This window comes from Gorilla gorilla, chromosome 8 (genome assembly GCF_029281585.2).
Source record: "Gorilla gorilla gorilla isolate KB3781 chromosome 8, NHGRI_mGorGor1-v2.1_pri, whole genome shotgun sequence".
In the NCBI taxonomy this organism is placed as follows: Eukaryota; Metazoa; Chordata; class Mammalia; order Primates; family Hominidae; genus Gorilla; species Gorilla gorilla.
The window spans coordinates 41,215,637-41,235,896 of record NC_073232.2 but is presented as its reverse complement, the minus strand read 5'-3'; the positions used below and the strand labels follow the sequence as shown (position 1 = coordinate 41,235,896).

The window sequence follows — 20,260 nt, the reverse complement described above, 5'->3', positions numbered from 1 at the left end:
ATCCTTCCACCTCAACTCCCCAAGTAGCTGGAACTACAGACACTCACCAATATGCCCTGCTAATTTTTGTGGTTTTTAGTAGAGACAGGGTTTCACCATGTTGCCCAGGCTTTTTCTTGCTTTTTCACGGTTGATGTGTCCCTGTGTTGATTTCTATGCATCTGGTGGAAAAGTCACCTCTTTTAATTTCATGGAGTAGATTTCATAAGAAAGAATATGAATGAGTCTTGGGTTGTTGGTTTGGTGGGGTACATTAGCCTTATTTCTAGATACAGTTTTGTAGTCTCTGAGTAATTTCTTCAGCTGTAATCCACTCTAGTGGCATTTGTGAGTTTCTCAGTGGCATGGGCTGAGAGAGTTTGTGGCAATGGTGCTGCCACTTTGCCAGGGGTGGGCTCACTAGACTGTTTCTCAGGTCTGGGGTATGTATGTGCACATAGTAGGTCAGCCAACTTGGTTGGTGAGATTGGCTTACTGAGACTGGGGCCACAAGGCTGTTTCTCTGACCAGAAATACAAGTATAAGGTTGCTTGGGCAACCTGGGGACATGCCTGCCAGGAGCAGCTTTCAGGTCTGGGACATGGGCTTTTGGCCACTTGGCTAGCTTGGAGATATTCCCTGTGGCACGGGGGCAGTCTGTGGGACTATCTCTCAGGCCATTATTGGGGGTACAGGACTGTTGGGCAGGCCAAGGGCATGCCTATGGGGGACCTGTGTGTCTGTTTCTCAGGTTCTGATTGCTTGCAGGTAGCCCTACTCTGCTGGCCCTGGGCCATATCACCTTCTCAGAGGCTCGGGGAGGTCTCCTGCTTAGAGAAGGGAGCCCAGCAGTTTGGCCAGCTTAAGAGCAGGCTTGCTGTGGGTAGGACTGGCAGACTGGTTTCTCTGTTGGTGGTATGGCCATGGTTCTTGGTTTTCTTGCTGTGCAAGACCAGAATAACAGCCAGTCCAGGGTCCAGCCTTCACCAGCTTGGATCATGGTGTTCAGAAACTTGTTTGGAGTTGGCATAATGAAGATGGAGCCCCAGTTCTGGAGAGGTGCAGTGGCCACTTTTTCCCCAGAGGAGGGCATACTACACAGGTGGCTATTCTCAAGATGACGCCATGTTACAGCAGTTTGGCTCACAGTGGTGGAATGGGGAGTACACACCTTGTGCTCTTAATCCAGGTCAGTGCGGCTGCATGAATTCCTGGCAGCTCTCCAAAATGGGCTCAGGGCTTGTGAGGACTATGGGATTCTTGTGTAGTAAGGACTTCGTGTGTTTGTGGTGGCAAAGAGGCTGGTAGGGATCTTCTGCTGACTTTTTTCCCTGCAATAGCAATTCCCTCCCGTCTCCAGGCAGATCTGATCTAGGTGGGGAAGATGGGACCACGAGTTTGAGTGCCTCTATGCTGCCTTCCTAGATTTCCAATCACCACAGGTGCATCTTCATTCCATCAGTGCACCCCACTACTGTTCCTTCACACTCCAGTCAAATCTTAGCTGTTTGTTTGTTGCCATGATCCTTTTTTTGTGTGTGGGTTAGACAAGCACCAGGTATCCCTACTCAGCCATCTTGCTGATGTTACTCCTTTATTGCTTTTCTTTTCTTTTTTTTTTTTTGAGATGGAGTCTCGCCCTGTTGCCCAGGCTAGAGTGCAATGGTGTGATCTCAGATCACTGCAACCTCCACCTCCTTGGTTCAAGCGACTAAGTAGCCTCAGCCTCCCAAGTAGCTGGGACTATAGGCACCCACCACCACACCCAACTAATTTTTGTATTTTTGGTAGAGACAGGAGCTCACCATGTTGGCCAGGCTGGTTTTGAACTCCTGACCTCAAGTGATCCACCTGCCTCAGCCTCCCAAAGTGCTGGGATTATAGGCTGGAGCCACTGTGCCCAACTCCTTTATTGCTTTTAATCTCTGCATAGTAGTGTGTGTATTAGTCTGTTTTCATGCTGCTGATAAAGGCATACCTGAGACTGGGAAGAAAAAGAGGTTTAATTGGACTTACAGGTCCACATGGCTTGGGAGGCCTCAGAATCATGGTGGGAGGCAAAAACAGAAACCCCTGAGAAAACCATCAGATCTCGTGAGATTTATTCACTACCACGAGAACAGCATGAGGGAAACCACCCTCATGATTCAAATTATCTCCCACCAGTCTCTCCCACAACACGTGGGAGCACAATTAAAGATGAGATTTGGGTGGGAACACAGAGCCAAATCATATCAGTGTGCATTCACCACATTCTCATCTTTTCCCCTAGAAATAGACTTCTAGGATTTCTCACACTTTATGTTCAACAGAGCTACATAAATATGCTCCTATGTATTCCCTTAAAGCCCATCTTCTTTCTACTATATCTTTTTCCTCATTTTACTTCCTTTTTTGAGGGAGTTATGTAGGATAGAAGAAAAATGGACTTCTTCATTTATAACATACCTGAAGTTGGGAGTATTTTAATCCTTAAACAGATTAAAATGAGCTGGGTGTGGTGGCACTTTAGGAGGCTGAGGGAGGCGTATGGCTTGAGCTCAGTAGTTGGAAACCAGACTGGGCAACATGACAAAATCCTGTTTCTACTAAAAATACAAAAACTAGCTGGGCGTGGTGGTGCATGCCTGTAGTCCCAGCTACTTAGGAGGCAGAGGTGGGAGGATCACCTGAGCCCAGGAGGTCGAGGGTGCACTGAGCTGTGATTGCACCACTGCACTCTAGTCTAGGCAACTGTGGGAGTCTCTGTCTCAAAAAAAAAAAAAAAAAAAAAAAAGAGTAAAAGATATGCAGACTATGTGATTTTCTGCTTCCAAAAGGAACCACATAGACAGGAAGAAGATCCAAGTGAATTATTCTCTTCTATTTCTTTACATTGCCTTCTGTCATTGGTAAGATAACCTTTATGGCATTCACAAGTATATTTGTTCTAGCTTCTTTTAGTAATTCTGTTGCTGTCGTTTGTGTGAAATACTGCATATTATAACATTGTAATTATAAATGATTTATGCATTATCTTAATCGTTGTCAGGGCCAACGTTTTTCTTACAAGCAGTTAGGAACTATGCTTTGTCATAACTCATATTTGATCGACTCTGAGAACAAAATATATTTTATACTTTCTTGGAGTAGTCCTACAAAACATGTAGGACCCATTAAGAGGAAGAAAGCATGCTATATGGTTGTTATATTTGTTATTTTTGACTTGTAATTTATTCATTCTCTCAGCCCTGTTCTCTGACTAGTGTTACTATGGCACCTAAGTTATGGCATGGAAAACAAGCTAATTATGTTCTTCAGAACAGACGACAGTGATACATCTTGAGACACAAGCATCTGGTAGTCTTAGCCCTTTCCTCATCAGTGCTAGTCTAGGCTTGGTTGGGCTCTCTGGTTGTCCAAATATTTTTCTGTTACCACACATCCTTCTTTATTTTATTTTTCTTCTATAAATAGTGGTTTATGCTTTCTAAAGCCGCTAGTCTCATATTTAGTTTGTTCCTTTTTGAGCCTTCTGTCTACTCAAAGAAGTAATATAGACTTACTCCCAGCTGTGTATGATCTACTCTTACTCCTGTTTATTGAGTTAAGCTTTTTACTATTTGTAAACATCTCTTGGTTGTGTAGACACAAATACACCAAAACTAAAAATGGTTAAATTCGGGTGAAAACTTACGGATATTTCTTACAATTTATTTTTCAAAATTCAGTGATGTAGTTAGATGGCTCTCCTGATAAAAATTGTTTAAGAGATAAGAGTAATCAATACTTTTTTATCAGAAGTGACATCTAACCATATTACCAAATTTTGAAAAACAAAGAAAATATTAGAATTATCCACAATTTTTGTACCTAAACTTAACCAGTTTTACTTTTGGTTATTCCCTTATAATGTTTTTTACTATTGATTCAATGTAGGTTATAATCATACTGTGTACACACTATTCGTATGTCTTCTATTTAATTGAATATTTATGTGCCATAAGCATTTTCTACTTTACTACTTAGTTTTCGTCATCATCATCATTTGTAATATCTTTAAAATATTCTCTGGAGTGGTGCTATTCAATAGAAATATAATTTAAAATTTTCCAGGACCCATATGAAAAATGTAAAAAGAAACAGCTTAATAATGGATTTTATTTAATCTAATATATCTAAAATATTTATTGTTTCAACATGTAAAAATTATATACCGTATTAGACATAAAAATTATTAGATTTTAACCTTCTTTTCATAGTACATCTTTGAAATGTACCTATTTTACATATATACCAGTGAATTATGTCACTAAACTTTCAATGTCAAAATAAAATGTAGTCCTACCAAAACAATAAAGCTCCAGCAGAAAAATATGAAATGCTTCAATTTTTACATTTAAATTAATGAAAGTAAATTAAAAATTTAGTTTCACAATCATACTAGCCACGTTACTTATGCTCATCATGTACATGTAGCTTCTTCATTTAAATTTAAATTAAATTTAAAATTCAAGCCTCTCTTTGCACTAGTCACATTTTAAGTGATCAGTAGTGAGCTTTAGAGTATATAGCCAATTCTTGACTGTTCCTCTGTCATTTTTTTACATTGATTTCAATGAAATAAATACACTGATAAGTTTATGAATGTGTATTTTCCCATGTTTTGGATTACTTTCTTAAAGTAGACTCTCAGAAGTAGAATTACTGGGTCAAAGAGTATAATCAACCCTTCTTCATCATTGTTACCATGTTGTTTCTTTAGTTACTAGAGAGGAATATTTCTCTACATATTTATTTACTATGTATTTCTCTTTCAATGGAATACTTTTTTATGTTATGATTTATTTATCTATTGGTGTCCTAATGTTTGTTTAATTTTTAGTCTACTTTTAAATTTCTTTATGGACTAAAGATACTAACGCTTTGTCTTGTTTTTCCTCATCTTTTGTTTATTTGTTTGTTTTTTTCCTTCTGGGAGTACCAACCGAACCCTTTACTTTTACTATAGCAAATATTTAGATAATACTTCCTCTGTAAGCTTGAAAGTTTTTCCCACTCTAGAAGTTTGATATTTACTTCTCTTTTATTGTAGATTTTCTATGTATTTTTAAAAAATGTTCTTATCAAACTGGAATATATGATTATGTAATTGTGAGAAAATAAACTAAATTACAAGTTCTTAACCTTCAGTTGAATCCAGTGCTTACCCATTATTTTTAGATAAAGCCTCATTATATATAGTTGCTGACCACCACTGCATAGTTTTACGCATATGTGTAGTTAATCAGGAAGTAGATGGACCCAAATAGATTAAAATCTGCTGTTTCAAATATTTCAAAATAATATCATATATTCTTCCCTATTATATTCTGATCAGAATATTGTTCTCAATAAAAACAAAGTCTTTTTTTTCTATATCACCATGTATCCACAGTTGATTAATTATAGTCATGGTTATTTTACATAGGTTTATTTCCTTTTGAATTAATATAGACTTATACTTCCAAGAGTTATAAATGCCTGAAATTTACATAGGTGTGCATGCACACATACACATACACATACCCCTATTCCTCACATAATTGGTAATAGAAATAATGAAAAGAGGTTGTGCTCTTAGGCAAGGACAATTTAAAAGAACCCCAAATGATTACCTTGAATTAAGGTAAACACTGGTAAAAAAAAGAGCAAAAAGGGCAATTTTTTCCTTTACTATATTAAACAATGTTGTTTCTAACATTCCCTCACGTTTAGACTACTCTGAAAAATCCTTAGAGTGGTTGTGTAATGTGTTTAAGTTTTTTCGATTTCCAAGCATTAAGTCTGGCTCCACTAAAACGGTTGTTTGGTTCTATTTTAGCCTGTCCCTATCTGTCCTACTGCTACCACTTTGTGTTGTTTTGTTTTCTGTTGTAATGAATACAACAGTCCCACTTCATTCTCAGTTCTAATTAATGTTATCCAGCCTCTAAGTGTTAGCATCTACTTTGCTTTTGGTTATAGGATCAACGATAAACGGCTAACTGTTGTGCAGACTGAAATCCCTAATTAGTAAAGCACAAGATTTTATTGGTTATATATTTTTCTAAACTGTAGACTTGATTTTGTTGCAAACCTTACATGTAGAAAAAAAATTTTGTAATGGCACTGTTTTTATTTTTGGTGACACTATAGTCTGGAACATGTGGCCTAGCAAAGGTTATAAATCTAGCAAGAAAAATTATGGATGGCATCAATTTTAACAGTCTTTGCGATCTAACAGAGCATAAACCCCAAATTGTTTAAATACTAAATATTTACTTAAAGAAAAACGAGATCATTCAAAAATAGTATTTAAATAGTGAATTTGCCTTTTATTTAAAAGTTGATGAGTTTTGTGTGTTTATAAAATTAACAAAATTGACATCATACTATCCATATCACAAGACTCTTGTGTTGTATTTTAAAGGAAAACACACACACAGCATACATACATTTGGATTGGGGCCAGATTTAGACTCCAGGGGCACAGTGTTCTGTACCTTAAATTACAATCAGATGTATTTTAGCACAGATCAAATTTTCAGTCTGAAGTTGGTGAGAAGCCTAATTATTTGACCAGGTTACTATTTATGTAGACCATTCTGTGGCTGGCTGTGGTTAATCCACAGCTGGCAGAATGCTAGCTATGGGAGGTTTTTATTTCATGCTGGAACAGTTTGGGGAGAAATAGAGGGGGAAAGCTTTAAAATCTTCTCATTAAATGAAAGACTAAAAAGCAAGACAGTACATCCATATTACTATGGAGACAAGATGCTGTATAAACTGTTCGTTTTAATTCTCCAAGTGACAGAAATAGCAAAGCAGCAGCTTGGATGCTCATAGTTTGCAAGTGATAGGATACTTGGTTAAAAAAGAAAGATAAAAACATTTAAAAATAATAACTAAGACTAAGATTTGTTGCCTCTTAGAACACTTGAATATTGGTAAAGAATTAATGGATTCAATTTTTAAATGATGAGAAATATTGTTATTATACAAAAACATTTTGTATTTCACTAAACATACTAAAACATTTAGAATTTCACTAGCAGTACTTTAAAGTGATAAGAGGCAGTCGTAGGGGAGAAAAAGTAACATATTTTCCTCATCCATTGCAAGGGTCATGACTGAACCCTCTGTAACGAAAGAGATTAACAAGAGAAAAGCATAATTTATTTAACAAAGTTTTACATGACACAGGAGCCTTCAGAAATTAAGACCCAAAGACCAGCAAAAACTGTATTTTTATGCGAAGTCTGATGAAAGACATGGATAGTTGTAGAGAAACATTAGACAAAAGGGGTATGATCTAATGGTAATAAACCTAGGTTTGGAGGATGTGGAAGCCAGCAAGTCCTGTCTGTTAGATTATTCTTGGCCACCAGGTATAGGGCAGGACCCCTTTGGAATAGGGTTTTATGGCCAGCTTTCACATAGAAAGGTGGGAGAAGGTCAGAGTGACCTTGCTTCTGCGGGTTTTCTCAATTGCTAGGGGGCCATATTTTGGGGTATTGTATTCTGGGCCCTGACACAATTATAGTAGACGATTCTCTCTTAACGTCTCAGCATATGTATAAAGGCAATAAACCCTTCCTTAAAAGATGGATCCCAATACACATGGCTCCTGCCACAAAATTAATTTTTTTAGTCTTCTTATTGTAGTCATTTGAAATTTGAAAGTAATATTTTAAAAGATTTTTTTTTCTTTTTAAACTTTTCAGAGTTTGCATTATGGAAATCGTTGGTCCCTCAGTTATAAGTGAATATCTCAGTAGCATTTTTGTAACTTTTGAAAGAAGTTTCTTTTATATTTTCAAGGTTATTTCTTCCATTTATAAGCCAGTTCTTCTCCCCTTCTAGTTTCCAGTGCTCCCACTTCCTCTAGTTCTTTGCTCTAATTATCCTCTCTCCCTTGCCTCTTCATTCTTCTATTTCTCCAATAGATCCTTTTCTTTGAAAAGCAAAATCTTTCCAACTTTCCCTGCCCTTAAAAGCAAATCTCTTCTTTCCTCCTTTCCCTGCCCACCCTTCCCTGCAAAAAAGCGTTTGTGCCTTTTCCTTCTCTTATTATCTGCTCAAACTAGCAACATATCTGGAGTCATATGAATCCAGCCTTCATCACATGTAAGCTGTGTGTCCTAAGAAACATCTCTTAACTTCTCTATCTTGCTTTATTTATCAAAAGAAACTAATATGTCCACCTCATAGGTTTGCTGTAAGGAAAAAACAATAACTGAGTTGCTGTGTAGTATAGTGCCTGGGACACAATAATTACTCATTATATTTCAGATGGTTTTATTATCATTACTGATGAAGCTTTGAAAATAATTATTCTTACCTTACTTTCTCACCATTCCTTTTTTAACAACTACTTCTACCATCATACTAAGTGCTTTCTGTTAATCATCCAATCTTATGGCTTTTACTCATTCCTTTCTTTCTCTACTTCCCCATAGCACCTTCTTAAAATTTCCCTTGCTTAGTTTCTCCACCATCACTTCTCCTCTCCTCACTTGGCCTCCTCTTGTTTTCTCCTTTTCCTTTTTTATTTCCTCTAATTTTTGTTCTCCATTTTTTCCTTCGTCCTCTTTTGTTCTGTGTTCTCTGCCTTGGGAATTACAACACCTCTTTGACCTCACCTCTTTCATGGCCTTTCCTCTAAGTCCAACTTTCTGGTAGATACTTAGAGATCCCTTAGAACCTCAACTGTAGTATGACCACAACTAAACACTCTTTACCATCTAAGCCAGATCTTATTCTGGAATTTTCCACTTTTATTAATGGTAGAACCAGATTCAAAAATCTCAATCATCTTTTGACTCTTTTCTTCTTTGCCTTCCACATCTTAAACAATTGCCAAGTCCTGTATGTAGTACTCCTAATATGGTTTTCTTTTACACAGCCAAATGTAGACATTTATTAACTGTTGCTGAATTGTTGCTGCCCAGGTTAACTTTGCTTTAAATTTTCCCATAAGCTTGTTATTCCTTCCTTTCACGGAAATATTCATTACCATGATCCACCCCTACCCCTCTTGCACATTGCCCACCAAATAGATTCCTACCCTGCCACCCAAGGCCCTTTGTATTCTTAACTTCGCCGACCTTTTCAAGTCTCTACTATTGCCCTTTGTGTATTCCTTTACTTGTTTGTGCACCATCCAAACTAATTTCCTGTATATACATGTATGTCTTTGCTTATGCTTTCATCTAGAAAGCATGAATATGTTTTAATAAGACTTTCATTAATATTAAAGCTGTACATAAATAGCATTTTAAATGCAGCTTTCCTGACATGAAATTTTAAAGAAATTTAAAGAAAATTTTAAAGAAAAATTAAATATTTTTCTTTTGCATTACTGCATTCTTTTCTCATTATTTGAAAATTCTAATTCAGAATCTTCCTCAAAAATCAATTTAGATATTTCTTAAGGTAACAAGTTATGATTGATTGATTGATATAGAGACAAGGTCTCTGTGTATTTCCCAGGCTGGAGTGCAGTGGTGTGATCTCGGCTCACTTCAACCTCCACCACCTGGGCTATAGCAATCCTCCCATCTCAGTCTCATGGGTAGCTGGGACCACAGGCACACACCAACACACCCAGCTAATTTTTGAAATTTTTGTAGAGACAGAGTTCCGCCATGTTGCCCAAGCTGGTTTGGAACTCCTAGACTCAAGTGATTGGCCCACCTTGGCCTCCCAAAGTGCTGGAATTCCAGGTGTGATTCATTGTACCCAGCCAGAAGTTATGATCTTAATTAACAGATTATTTTAAAGTCACTTATAAGTATACAAACTCAGCCAGGCTCAGTGGTGTGCACCTGTAATCCCAGCTACTTGGAGGGCTGAGGTAGGAGGATTGCTTTATCCCAGGAGTTCAGGACCAGCCTGGGCAATATAGTGAAACCTTATCTCAAAAAATATATATTCCAAACTGTTTGTAAGAAGCTAAAAGGATTCAGTTTGCCTTCATAGTACAATTTCCGTAATTCAAATGTAATTATTGTCTTGAATGAGACCTTTCAAATATTTTTTCTTTCATGAATTTCCAGAATTCTTTAGTATTGAGCATATAAACCTAGCATGAAATAAGTAATGCTTTATTCTCTGAAGTAATGGCATGTATCAAGCATATGGTACTCATATGATCAAATATCCTTCCAGTCAAATGTTGCTATTTTCTGCCTTGCATCTTATAATTGTATTTTATATACTTTTGTATTTTGTATAGGTTTCTTTTATTCTCACTGAGACTGACTGTGGAGATGGCATTTCTAATTTTCCCTCCTTTTTTCTTCATCCAGGGCTTTTTTCTTACAGTTTCCCCAGAGTCAGTATTAAAAGTGGCTCACCATGCTTCTGAAAACAACAGGATTTTCACTTTGAATCTATCTGCACCGTTTATTAGCCAGTTCTACAAGGAATCATTGATGAAAGTTATGCCTTACGTTGACATACTTTTTGGAAATGAGACAGTGAGTTACCTTTCCTTTTTCAAAAGAACCTGGGGGTTTTTTGTTTATTTCTGATGTGTGTATATATGTTTAGAAATATATAAATTAAATCCTAAATTTTTGTGTAAATATCCTTGAGAATTGTGCAACAAAATTGCCTCAATGTCAACTGCTCTCAGTATTTTCAATATTTCCTTCAGTATATACTAACTTCTTTCTTAGTGAAGCATTTATTTATTTATTTATTTATTTTTATATTTTTATTTTTTTGAGGTGGAGTTTCCCTCTTTTCGTCCAGGCTGGAGTATAATGGCATGATCTTGGCTCACTACAACCTCTCCTTCCCGGGTTCAAGCAGTTCTCCTGCCTCAGCCTCCTAAGTAGCTGGGGTTATAGGCGCATGCCACCATGCCCAGCTAATTTTTGTATTTTTAGTAGAGACAGGGTTTCACCATGTTGGCCAGGCTGGTCACAAACTCCTGACCTCAGGTGATCTGATCGCCTCAGCCTCCCAAAGTGCTAGGATTACAGGTATGAGCCACTGTGCCCGGCCCAACATTTATTTTTTTAAGGTGTTTGAAGTTTAATTTACTTATAGTAAGAGTCATCCTTTTTACTGTAATTTCTGTGAGTTTTTACAGATGGATACCTGTCCTGTTACTGTGACCACTATCAGGATAAAAAGCACATTCATCACTTTTTTAAGTCTCTTCAGAGTCTAAGTCCATTTGATATTTGTTTAATAAATTATGAGTAAATTTTGATATATTACATTTATATTTCTTTATTAATAATATCATTTTAAAAATATTGTTTGTTATAGTTGAAGGTGATAAAATGGAATTTCATCTCAACAATTACAGTTTTTTCTTTCTACCAAGAATGTATTTTCTTCCATTCTAAATTATGGAAATGGTTATTTACTTAAATGCTTATTTACTTTGATTGCTTGTTTACTGTTTATACCTCTTATTTACTGTTTATACCTCCTATTTACTGTTTATACCTCTTTAAAAATCCATGAAAGAGGAAAAAATCCTTCAGTGTGTCTTCCTATGACTTGGCCATGTCACTTGATGGTTTAATATATACAATGAAGGTATTGTATTAATCATCCCAGAAGTTCATTCTGATTCTAATTCCATAGTTCTAACATAGTTTGAATATATTCATCAATTTTATATCTAATAACTGCCATCTGCCTAGAATAACATAAAAATTGACCTGGAAGTTTATGAGATCACCTGGGTAAAGATTAAAGGATGATCCATAGAAATAATATCACAGTGTATCTGCAAAGGTGATGGTTACATTGGTTATAAATGGTGACATTGGAAGGAAATGCTATATTCTTGATAATTCACAAATTGAGATACTGGCAAGAAATAGTGGTAATAGCCAAGTGCCATATAACTGCTAGAAGCCTAATTTGACTAAGATCTACCATTTAGTTTTTCCTTATTAACAGTTTTATTTTCTAAAGGGTAAAAGAAGTAAATGGGAAAAGTGCTATTCAAGCCTTTTGAATAACATTAAAGCATTGGTCTCAGTAGTCTTGAGAATCATTGGGAGAAGTTAACATTTGGTCTCAGAGTTCTAAATAGTCGAGAAAGATCAGACTGGCAGCACTTAAATAAGTTCTCTATAGTTTAAGAGACAAATCTTAAAACTTTTTAAAAAGATAAATATGATTCCAAAGAGGCCGGGCACGGTGGCTCACGCCTGTAATCCCAGCACTTTGGGAGGCAGAGGCGGGCGGATCACGAGGTCAGGAGATTGAGACCATCCTGGCTAACACGGTGAAAGCCCGTCTCTACTTAAAATACAAAAAATTAGCCAGGCATGGTGGCGAGTGCCTGTAGTCCCAGCTACAGGCTGGGACTCGGGAGGCTGAGACAGGAGAATGGCGTGAACCCGGGAGGCGGAGCTTGCAGTGAGGCGAGATCGCGCCACTGCACTCCAGCCTGGACTGAGCGAGACTCCGCCTCAAAAAACAAACAGACAAACAAACAAAAAAAACATAAATATGATTCCAAAGAATGAAACTTTGGAAGTAAAGAAAGCTTAGGGAGATTGAATGCCATAAAAAATGCTATTTGGACTTTATAGTCACAAATGATCTTAATTAAGGAGAGAATGTGGAGGGACCTTTTGAAAAAACATAGCAGAGCACGCAGAAAACTCTTTAATAAGAGCTCAAATTTGGAGGATGACGAGATAGCTGCTTCTGCCTTTGCCGGTGCAGTGAGAGCAGCTTCAGGAATCTTATGGCCTCTGAATATTTTGGCATCTTCAGCCTACCAAAACTGTGTCAAAAATGCCTCTCTTATTTCTGCATTGTCCACTGGACGTTCTAGTCATATTCAGACACCAGTTGTTTCCTCCACTCCCAGACTTACCACATCTGAGAGAAACCTGACATGTGGGCATACTTCAGCGATCCTTAATAGAGTGGCCCTCTTGCTTCCAAGTGTCTTGAAGCTGCCAGGCAGATCTCTAACATACGTCAGTACACGAAAAGGCAAGAGAAAGATTGTGAAAGCTGTCATCTATAGGTTTCTTCGACTTCATTGTGGCCTTTGGATGAGAAGGGCTGGTTATAAGAAAAAATTATGGAAAAAGGCACCTGCAAGAAAAAAGCGATTGAGGGAATTTGTATTCTGCAATAAAACCCAGAGTAAACTCTTAAGATAAAATGACGACGTCCTTCTGGAAGAGGCGAAACTGGTATGTCCATGATCCTTATCAGAAGTATCATGATCGAACAAACCTGAAAGTATAGATCAGAAGTTTAACTTGTTTCTCAGTTATTGAATATGTATCTTTGTGTGCATATCTTTGCAAAAATGGATAAGTAAAAATCTCGATGTAAATTTTACCAATGAATATGTAAACATACAGTGACAACACTGAACTTATAAAAGTTTTAAAACTTAAAAAAAAAAGCTCAAATTTGTAAAAGACATGTAAAAAGAAGGTGGAAAATGTATTTAGAATCAGGGAATGATGCTAAAAGTTTGGCAGAGACAAAAGAGAAAAGAAAGTCCCAAAAGTGGTTTAAGTTTGCAGCAGATGCTGATGATATCAAAACAATCTTCACTTAAAAAAAAAAAAGACTCCAAAGTACAAGCAACAAATGGAAAAAATAGATAAATTAGACATCATCAAAATTAACAATTTTTGGGCATTGAAGGACACTAACAAGAATGTTGAAAAGACAACTAGTGGAATGGGAGTTAATATTTGCAAATCATATATCTGATAAAGGATTCATATTCAGAATATTTAACACAGTAACAACTCAACAATAAGCAAACTAACAACATAATTCAATAATGATCAAAGGAATTTAATAAACATTTATTCGAAGAAGATATACAGGTGGCCAGTAAACACATGAAAAGATGCTCAACATAACCAGTCAAGAAGTGCAAATCAAAACCAAAATTAGATACCACTTCACACCCATCAGAATGACAATTGTTTTAAAAAATGGAAATTAACAAGTATTGGTGAAGATGTGGAGAAATTGGAAACACTTGAGTATTGCTGGTGGGAATGTAAAATGGGAATGTAGAAGACAATTTGGTGGTTCCTCAAGATGTTAAACATAGAATTATTACCATATGATCTAGCAGTTCTACTTCTAGGTATATTACCCAAAATAACTGAAAGCAGGGACTCAGATAATTGTACACCAATGTCCATAGCAGCGTTATTCACAATAGCTAAGATAGAAGCAAATCAAATATTCATCAACAGATGAATAAACAAAATTTCATGTATATATACAATGGAGTATTATTTAGCCTTAAATGAAATTTTGATACATGCTACAACATGAATGAATTTTGAAAATACTATGTTAACTAAAATAAGCCAGACACGTCAGACAATTATTGGATTTTCTAAGAAGAATTCCACTTACAAGAAGTATCTAGAATAGGCAAATTCATAGAGACACATAGTAGGATAGTGGTTACCTGGGAGTGGGGTGGGGAGGAATGAGGCATTATTGTGTAATAAGTACAGAGCTTCTGTTTGGGATGATGAAAAAGTTCTGGAAATGGATAGTGGTGATAGTTGCGCCACACTGTGAATGTATTTAGTGCCAATGAATTGCATACTTAAAATGGAAAATTTTATCATATGTATAGTTTACCACAATTTTTTAAAAAAGATTTATTCTACAAATCAGTAAACTTAAAAGTTGGATCACAGCTTAGTACAGATTATTAAAGGAATTATTTTTCCCCACCTAGAAGAGGAAGTGGTAAAACTGTAAGCTGCTACGTGGCTGTAAGTCATGGGGCAAGAAAATCTTTTCTCTTTTGGTATGATTATTGTTCATTTGAATTCGCTTCAAGAGGTATTTATATAGTACCTAAGTACCTATTATGGCAGACCAATAAGCAGTGGATACATAGTATATTTGAGAACGTCTGTCATTACGTGGACTATAGAATAATAAAGATTGGCTATAAGACAATTAGAGGTATTTGGTATTTTATTGAAGCAGTCTCAAAAGGTCTGTTGATAAATAAATCAATTTCTAGGGGTACGCCTCATTGTTTACCCTGCCTTTGCTTAAGTAAACTAACAGTGATTTAGATAAAGCTATATTTGCATATAATTCAAATGCAAATAATACAACACCTTAATACATACTAGGTAAGTTGAAGGTCAAAATCAGATTTTTTTAAATGTTAGTAGACTCTAAATATCAGTTGAGTGATGAAATTTAATAGGGATAATAAAAATTATATCGTATTTGATTATAAAAAGCAAGTAGAGTAAAATGCTTTATCCCTTTAATCTCATCATCCATTGTTTTTCTCCTTGAATACTATAGTGATAATGTTATCTTCTGTTTTCCAGGAAAAAAGAGACATTTTACTTCTAAAATGTGATGAAGGATAAAATATAGTTCTCAGAGAATATACATAGGATTCTTTAATATTTCCCCCCTCAAAAAAATAAAGTATACTGTGTTTAGTATAAATTTTCAAAATGTCAAAACTCAGCTAAAACCAAACACACTTGGCCCTTATTTTCTACATGTCACCTTCCTCTTGTCAGAGGATTGTACAGTAGTAATGATGATTTAAAACTTCTGATAGCCTCAATATTTAAAAAAAAAAAATACCTTGTCCACAAAGATTATTTCTTCACAGGCAATGATCAATGATCCCTGTGAGACAAGAAGTAAATAAGATAAACCTGATGATTACCCCAGCTAACTCCTTGGAGATCATTTCCAGGCAACAGAAGAAAGGTAACTAAGGCCAGGCACAGTGGCTCCCGCCTGTAATACCAGCACTTTGGGAGGCTGAAGCGAGTGGATCCTTTGAGGTCAGAAGTTCAAGACCAGCCTGGCCAACATGGTGAAACCCCCTCTCTACTAAAAATACAAAAAAGCCTGGGAGGGTGGTTGTGCGCCTGTAATCCCAGCTACTCGGGTGGCTGAGGCATGAGAATTACTTGAACCTGGGAAGCAGAGGTTGCAGTGAGCCAAAATTGCACCACTGCACTCCAGCCAGGGTGATTGAGACTCTGTCTCAAAAAGAAAAAAGAAGGGTATCTCAAGTAGAGCCTTGCAGTCTCTTTTAATGAGGAGTTGGAGCCGGAAGTTCAAGGAGTCTAAGACAGCTAGTGTTTGTAAGTTAAAAGTACCAGAGAAGAAATAGCTGAATAGAGAGAGAACACAGGACATTTGCAGAATCCCACCAAGTCTTCAGCTGAGTATGAATCAGTGCATTTTTGTGAAGAAATTAAGGAAGGCCAGGAAAAGAACCACCTAAAAAGATTGTAGAAGACAATCCTCAGTGCACACATGAGGACCTATAACCATTCCTATCCTACTAGTCAGAGTGGATAACCTCATAATTCACGAGGCTTCAAATAGAGTATTAAAAGGAATTTTGTCTCATTAGCAGGTTAAAATCAGCTCTAGACTAGATGTTCTGGTCCCTCCTGTCAATATTATTACAATATATTTGACAACCTTTATGAAATGGACAAATTTGTTAAAAGACACAAAGTACTAAATCATACTCAAGAAGAAATAGAAAAAGTCTGTTTAGATTATTAAAGAAATTGAATTTGTAGTTAAAACCCTTGCTACAAAGAAACTTCAAAGGCTGAATTGCTTCAGTGTTTAATTCTTTTCTGTTTGTTTGTTTGTTTGTTTGTTTTTTTGTTTTGAGGCAAGGTCTCACTCTCTCACCCAGGCTATAATACAATGGCACAATCATGTCTCACTGCAAGCTCAAACTCCTGGGTTCAAGTGATCCTCCTACCTCAACCTCCCGAGCAGCTAGGACGACAGGTGCAAACCACCACGGCTGGCTAATTTTTAATTTTTGTAGAGAGGAGGTCTCGTTTTGTTGCCCAGGCTGGTTTCAACCTCCTGCACTCAAGCGAGTCCTTCTACCTCAGCCTCCCAAAGTGCTGGGATTACAAGCATGAGCCACTGCACTTGGCAGTGTTGAATTTTAACACAGATTTCAGAAAGATGTAGTACCAATTGTATACAAACTGTCCCAGAAAATTGAAGAGGGAGAAATATACCTATCTTATTTCATGAGGTCAGCATTACCTTCATACCAAAAACAAAGTATTGCAAGAAAAGAAAACTACAGACCAATATCCCTCATAAACACAGATGTAAAAATTCTTCAAATAATTTTAGCACATCAAACCGAACAATATATTAAAAGAGTAATTCATCATGACTAGGAGTGTAGAATTGGTTTAGCATTTTGAAATCCATCAATGTAATTAAATATATTAAGACTAAAAAGAAAAATCACGTGATTATCCTAAAAGCTTTTGAAAAATCCAGACATCTATTTCTGTTAAAAGCCATCGGAGGCTGGGCATGGTGGCTCATGCCTGCAATCCCAATAGGGATTGGTGAGGGTGAGGAGTTTGAGACCAGCCTGGCCAACACTGCAAAACCTCATCTCTACTAATAATACACAAAATAGCAGGGCATGGTGGTGGGCACCTGTAATTCCAGCTACTTGGGAGGCTGAGGCAGGAGAATCGCTTGAACCGGGGAGGCAGAGGTTGCAGTGAGCCAAGATCATGCCACCACACGCCAGCCTGGGCAACAGGGTGAAACTGTGTCAAAAAAAAAAAAAAAAACCCTTGGAATAGTAGGAGTAGAAGCATGAAAAAATCCAGATTTAGAAAGAAGGAAGTAGAACTGTCTCTATTATCAAAAGCATGATCATCTTCATACAAAATCTGATGTCATCTTCAAAAAACTATTAGAACTGGCTGGGCATAGTGGATCACGCCTGTAATACCAGCACTTTGGGAGGCTGAGGCTGGTGGATCATTTGAGGTCAAGAGTTCCAGACCAGCGTGGCCAACATGGCAAAACTGCGTCTCTACTAAAAATACAAAAATTAGCTGGGCATGGTGGCACACGCCTGTAATCCCAGCTACTTGGGAGGCTGAGGCAGGAGAACCCGGGAGGCTGAGGCAGGAGAACCCAGGAGGCGGAGGTTGCGATGAGCCGAGATCATGCCACTGCACTCCAGTCTGGGCGACAGAGCAAGACTCTGTCTCAAAAAAAAAAAAAAAAAAAAAAAAAAAAGCTATTAGAACTAAGTGACGTAGCCAGATTGTAGCATACAGAATAAAAAATGTAAATCTCAAATGTATTTTTCTATATTAGCAAGAAACAACCAGAAATTAAAAAATACGATTTCCAATACCGTCAAAAAGTATAACAAAGTATTTACTTTGGGATAAACTAGACCAAAGATGTATACACTGAACACTACAAAACATTGTTGAAAAAATTTAAGAAGACCCAAATGGGAGATATATTATGTTCATAGATTAGAAGACTCTGTATTGTTAAATATAAATTCTACTCAAAATAATCTATAGTTTAGTGTAATTCAGTCAGAATTTCAGAAGTTTTTTTTTTAAGTCAAGTTGATTCTAATATTTATATGGAAAAGCACTGGACTAGAGTAGCCAAACCAACGTGGATTTTAAAAACCAAATCAGAAGACCTTTACATGATTCGAAGACTTATTACAAAGCTACAGTAATCCAGACAATGTGGCATTGGTGTAATGATAGACAAATAGTCAATGGAACAGAAGGGAAAGTCCAGAAATAGACCTAAGTTTATTTTTCAACAGTGTTTCAGAGGCTTTTTCATGGAGGAAGAAAACAGTCTTTTTGACAACTCGTTCTGGAGCAATTAAATATCCATATCTAAAAACGCAAACTTCAACCCACGTAACAAACAACTGCACAGCTATTAGAATGTCTGAAAGTGTGACCATACCAAATATTGGTAAGGATATATGGAGCAGCTAGAATGTAAAATGGTACAACTACTTTGGAGAATGGTGTTCTTGTTTCTTACAAAGTTAAATATACATCCTCCAAATGACCTAGCTATCCCACTCCTAGATATTCACCCAGGACAGATGAAAGCATCTGTCCATGTAAAGACATACACAGGTGTTTATAGCAGCTTTATTTGTAATGGCCAAAGTCTGGAAAACAAACCAAACATCCACAACTAGTAACTGGATAAACAAATTGTGATTTTCCATAGAATAGAATACTACTCAACTATAAAAGAATTGTACTATTGATAAGAAATGAACCAACAGCATAGAAGAATTTTAGAATACCTATGCTGAGTGTAAGATACTGTAAAGTACATTCTATATGATTCTATTTATATTCTAGAAAATGCTAACAAATTTATAGTGATGGCAGATCCATTGTTGTCTGGGGACAGGGTTATGTTATGAGGCAGTGATCACAAACGGGCATGAGGAAACTTTTAGGAGTAATAGATGTGTTCCCATTGAGGTTGTGGTTGCAGTACTTTATACATATGTCAAGTTTTATCTAATTATACACTTTTAATTTGTGCAGATAATTGTATGTCAGTTATACCTCAGTAAAGCTATTAAAATGAATATATACTTTGATTCCATTTATATGTTTAAAAGTAGGAAACATTATTCTAGAGCCATTAAGTTCCAAAAATACACTGCTAAAATGAAGAAGTGCCAATTTGTTATTTTTTGATCACCGTATATGAAACTTCTGTTATTTCCATGGAAGATCCCCTTATATTTAAGTAGCAATGTCAAGCCAGAGGAAGAGTGTTTTGATAGTCCTGGGTTCTAATCATGACAACTAAAAATTATCATAACCTACCATTGAATAATGCTTTAAAGTTAAAAAGGGTATTCACAAAAACCGTCATTTAATCTACAGGGCAATTCCATGTGTTTTTCTAATGCATGTAAAGTTTCAGCTTGGCTCATGGAATATATTCTCAATTTTTGTTAGGTAATGTTGGTAGTAGTTTTAGGAGTTGATCATGTTATCTATTAAGTTTCACTTCACTTTAACTTGCTTTGATAACTCACACTCTTCATTCATTCCTGTTAAAATATAATGAATATAGTACCAAGTGCATGAGGGAAAACTCACAGCTATTGGGCTGCTCTCTGCTATACCACCTTACTTCTGTTCCAACAAAGTTATTTGCTTACAAAAGTTAATTATGTTTTTCCTAAACTTGGTGAAATTTGTGTTCATTATTTAATTATTTAACATTATATATTCTGATGAAATATGAATGCAAGTAGAATGAGAATTAGTTTAATGAGTTAAGGTTGGTTCCAAAACTAAATACATATGAGTTATTTTTAATGTTGCTATTGAATTGGATGTGGGCATGAAAAGTATAAAAGATTAAAGGCAGTAAAAAGCTGTAAACGTCTGTATTCAGGAGTGCTTCATAGGTGTTTTTATGTTTTCTCTCT

General features: G+C 36.4%; 1 protein-coding gene and 1 pseudogene across 4 annotated transcripts in view; both read left to right on the top strand.

Annotated features, from left to right (window-relative positions):
• ADK (adenosine kinase) overlaps window positions 1-20,260 on the top strand; it is a 560,128-nt gene that overhangs the window by 365,150 nt on the left and 174,718 nt on the right. For all 4 annotated transcript variants that reach the window (XM_004049615.4, XM_055353393.2, XM_004049614.4 and 1 more), the window contains exon 7: window positions 10,290-10,460. In XM_004049615.4, the coding sequence (XP_004049663.2) occupies window positions 10,290-10,460 (171 nt within the window). The remainder of the gene's footprint in view (window positions 1-10,289; window positions 10,461-20,260) is intronic.
• LOC134759205 (large ribosomal subunit protein bL35m-like) lies at window positions 11,369-18,267 on the top strand (annotated as a pseudogene).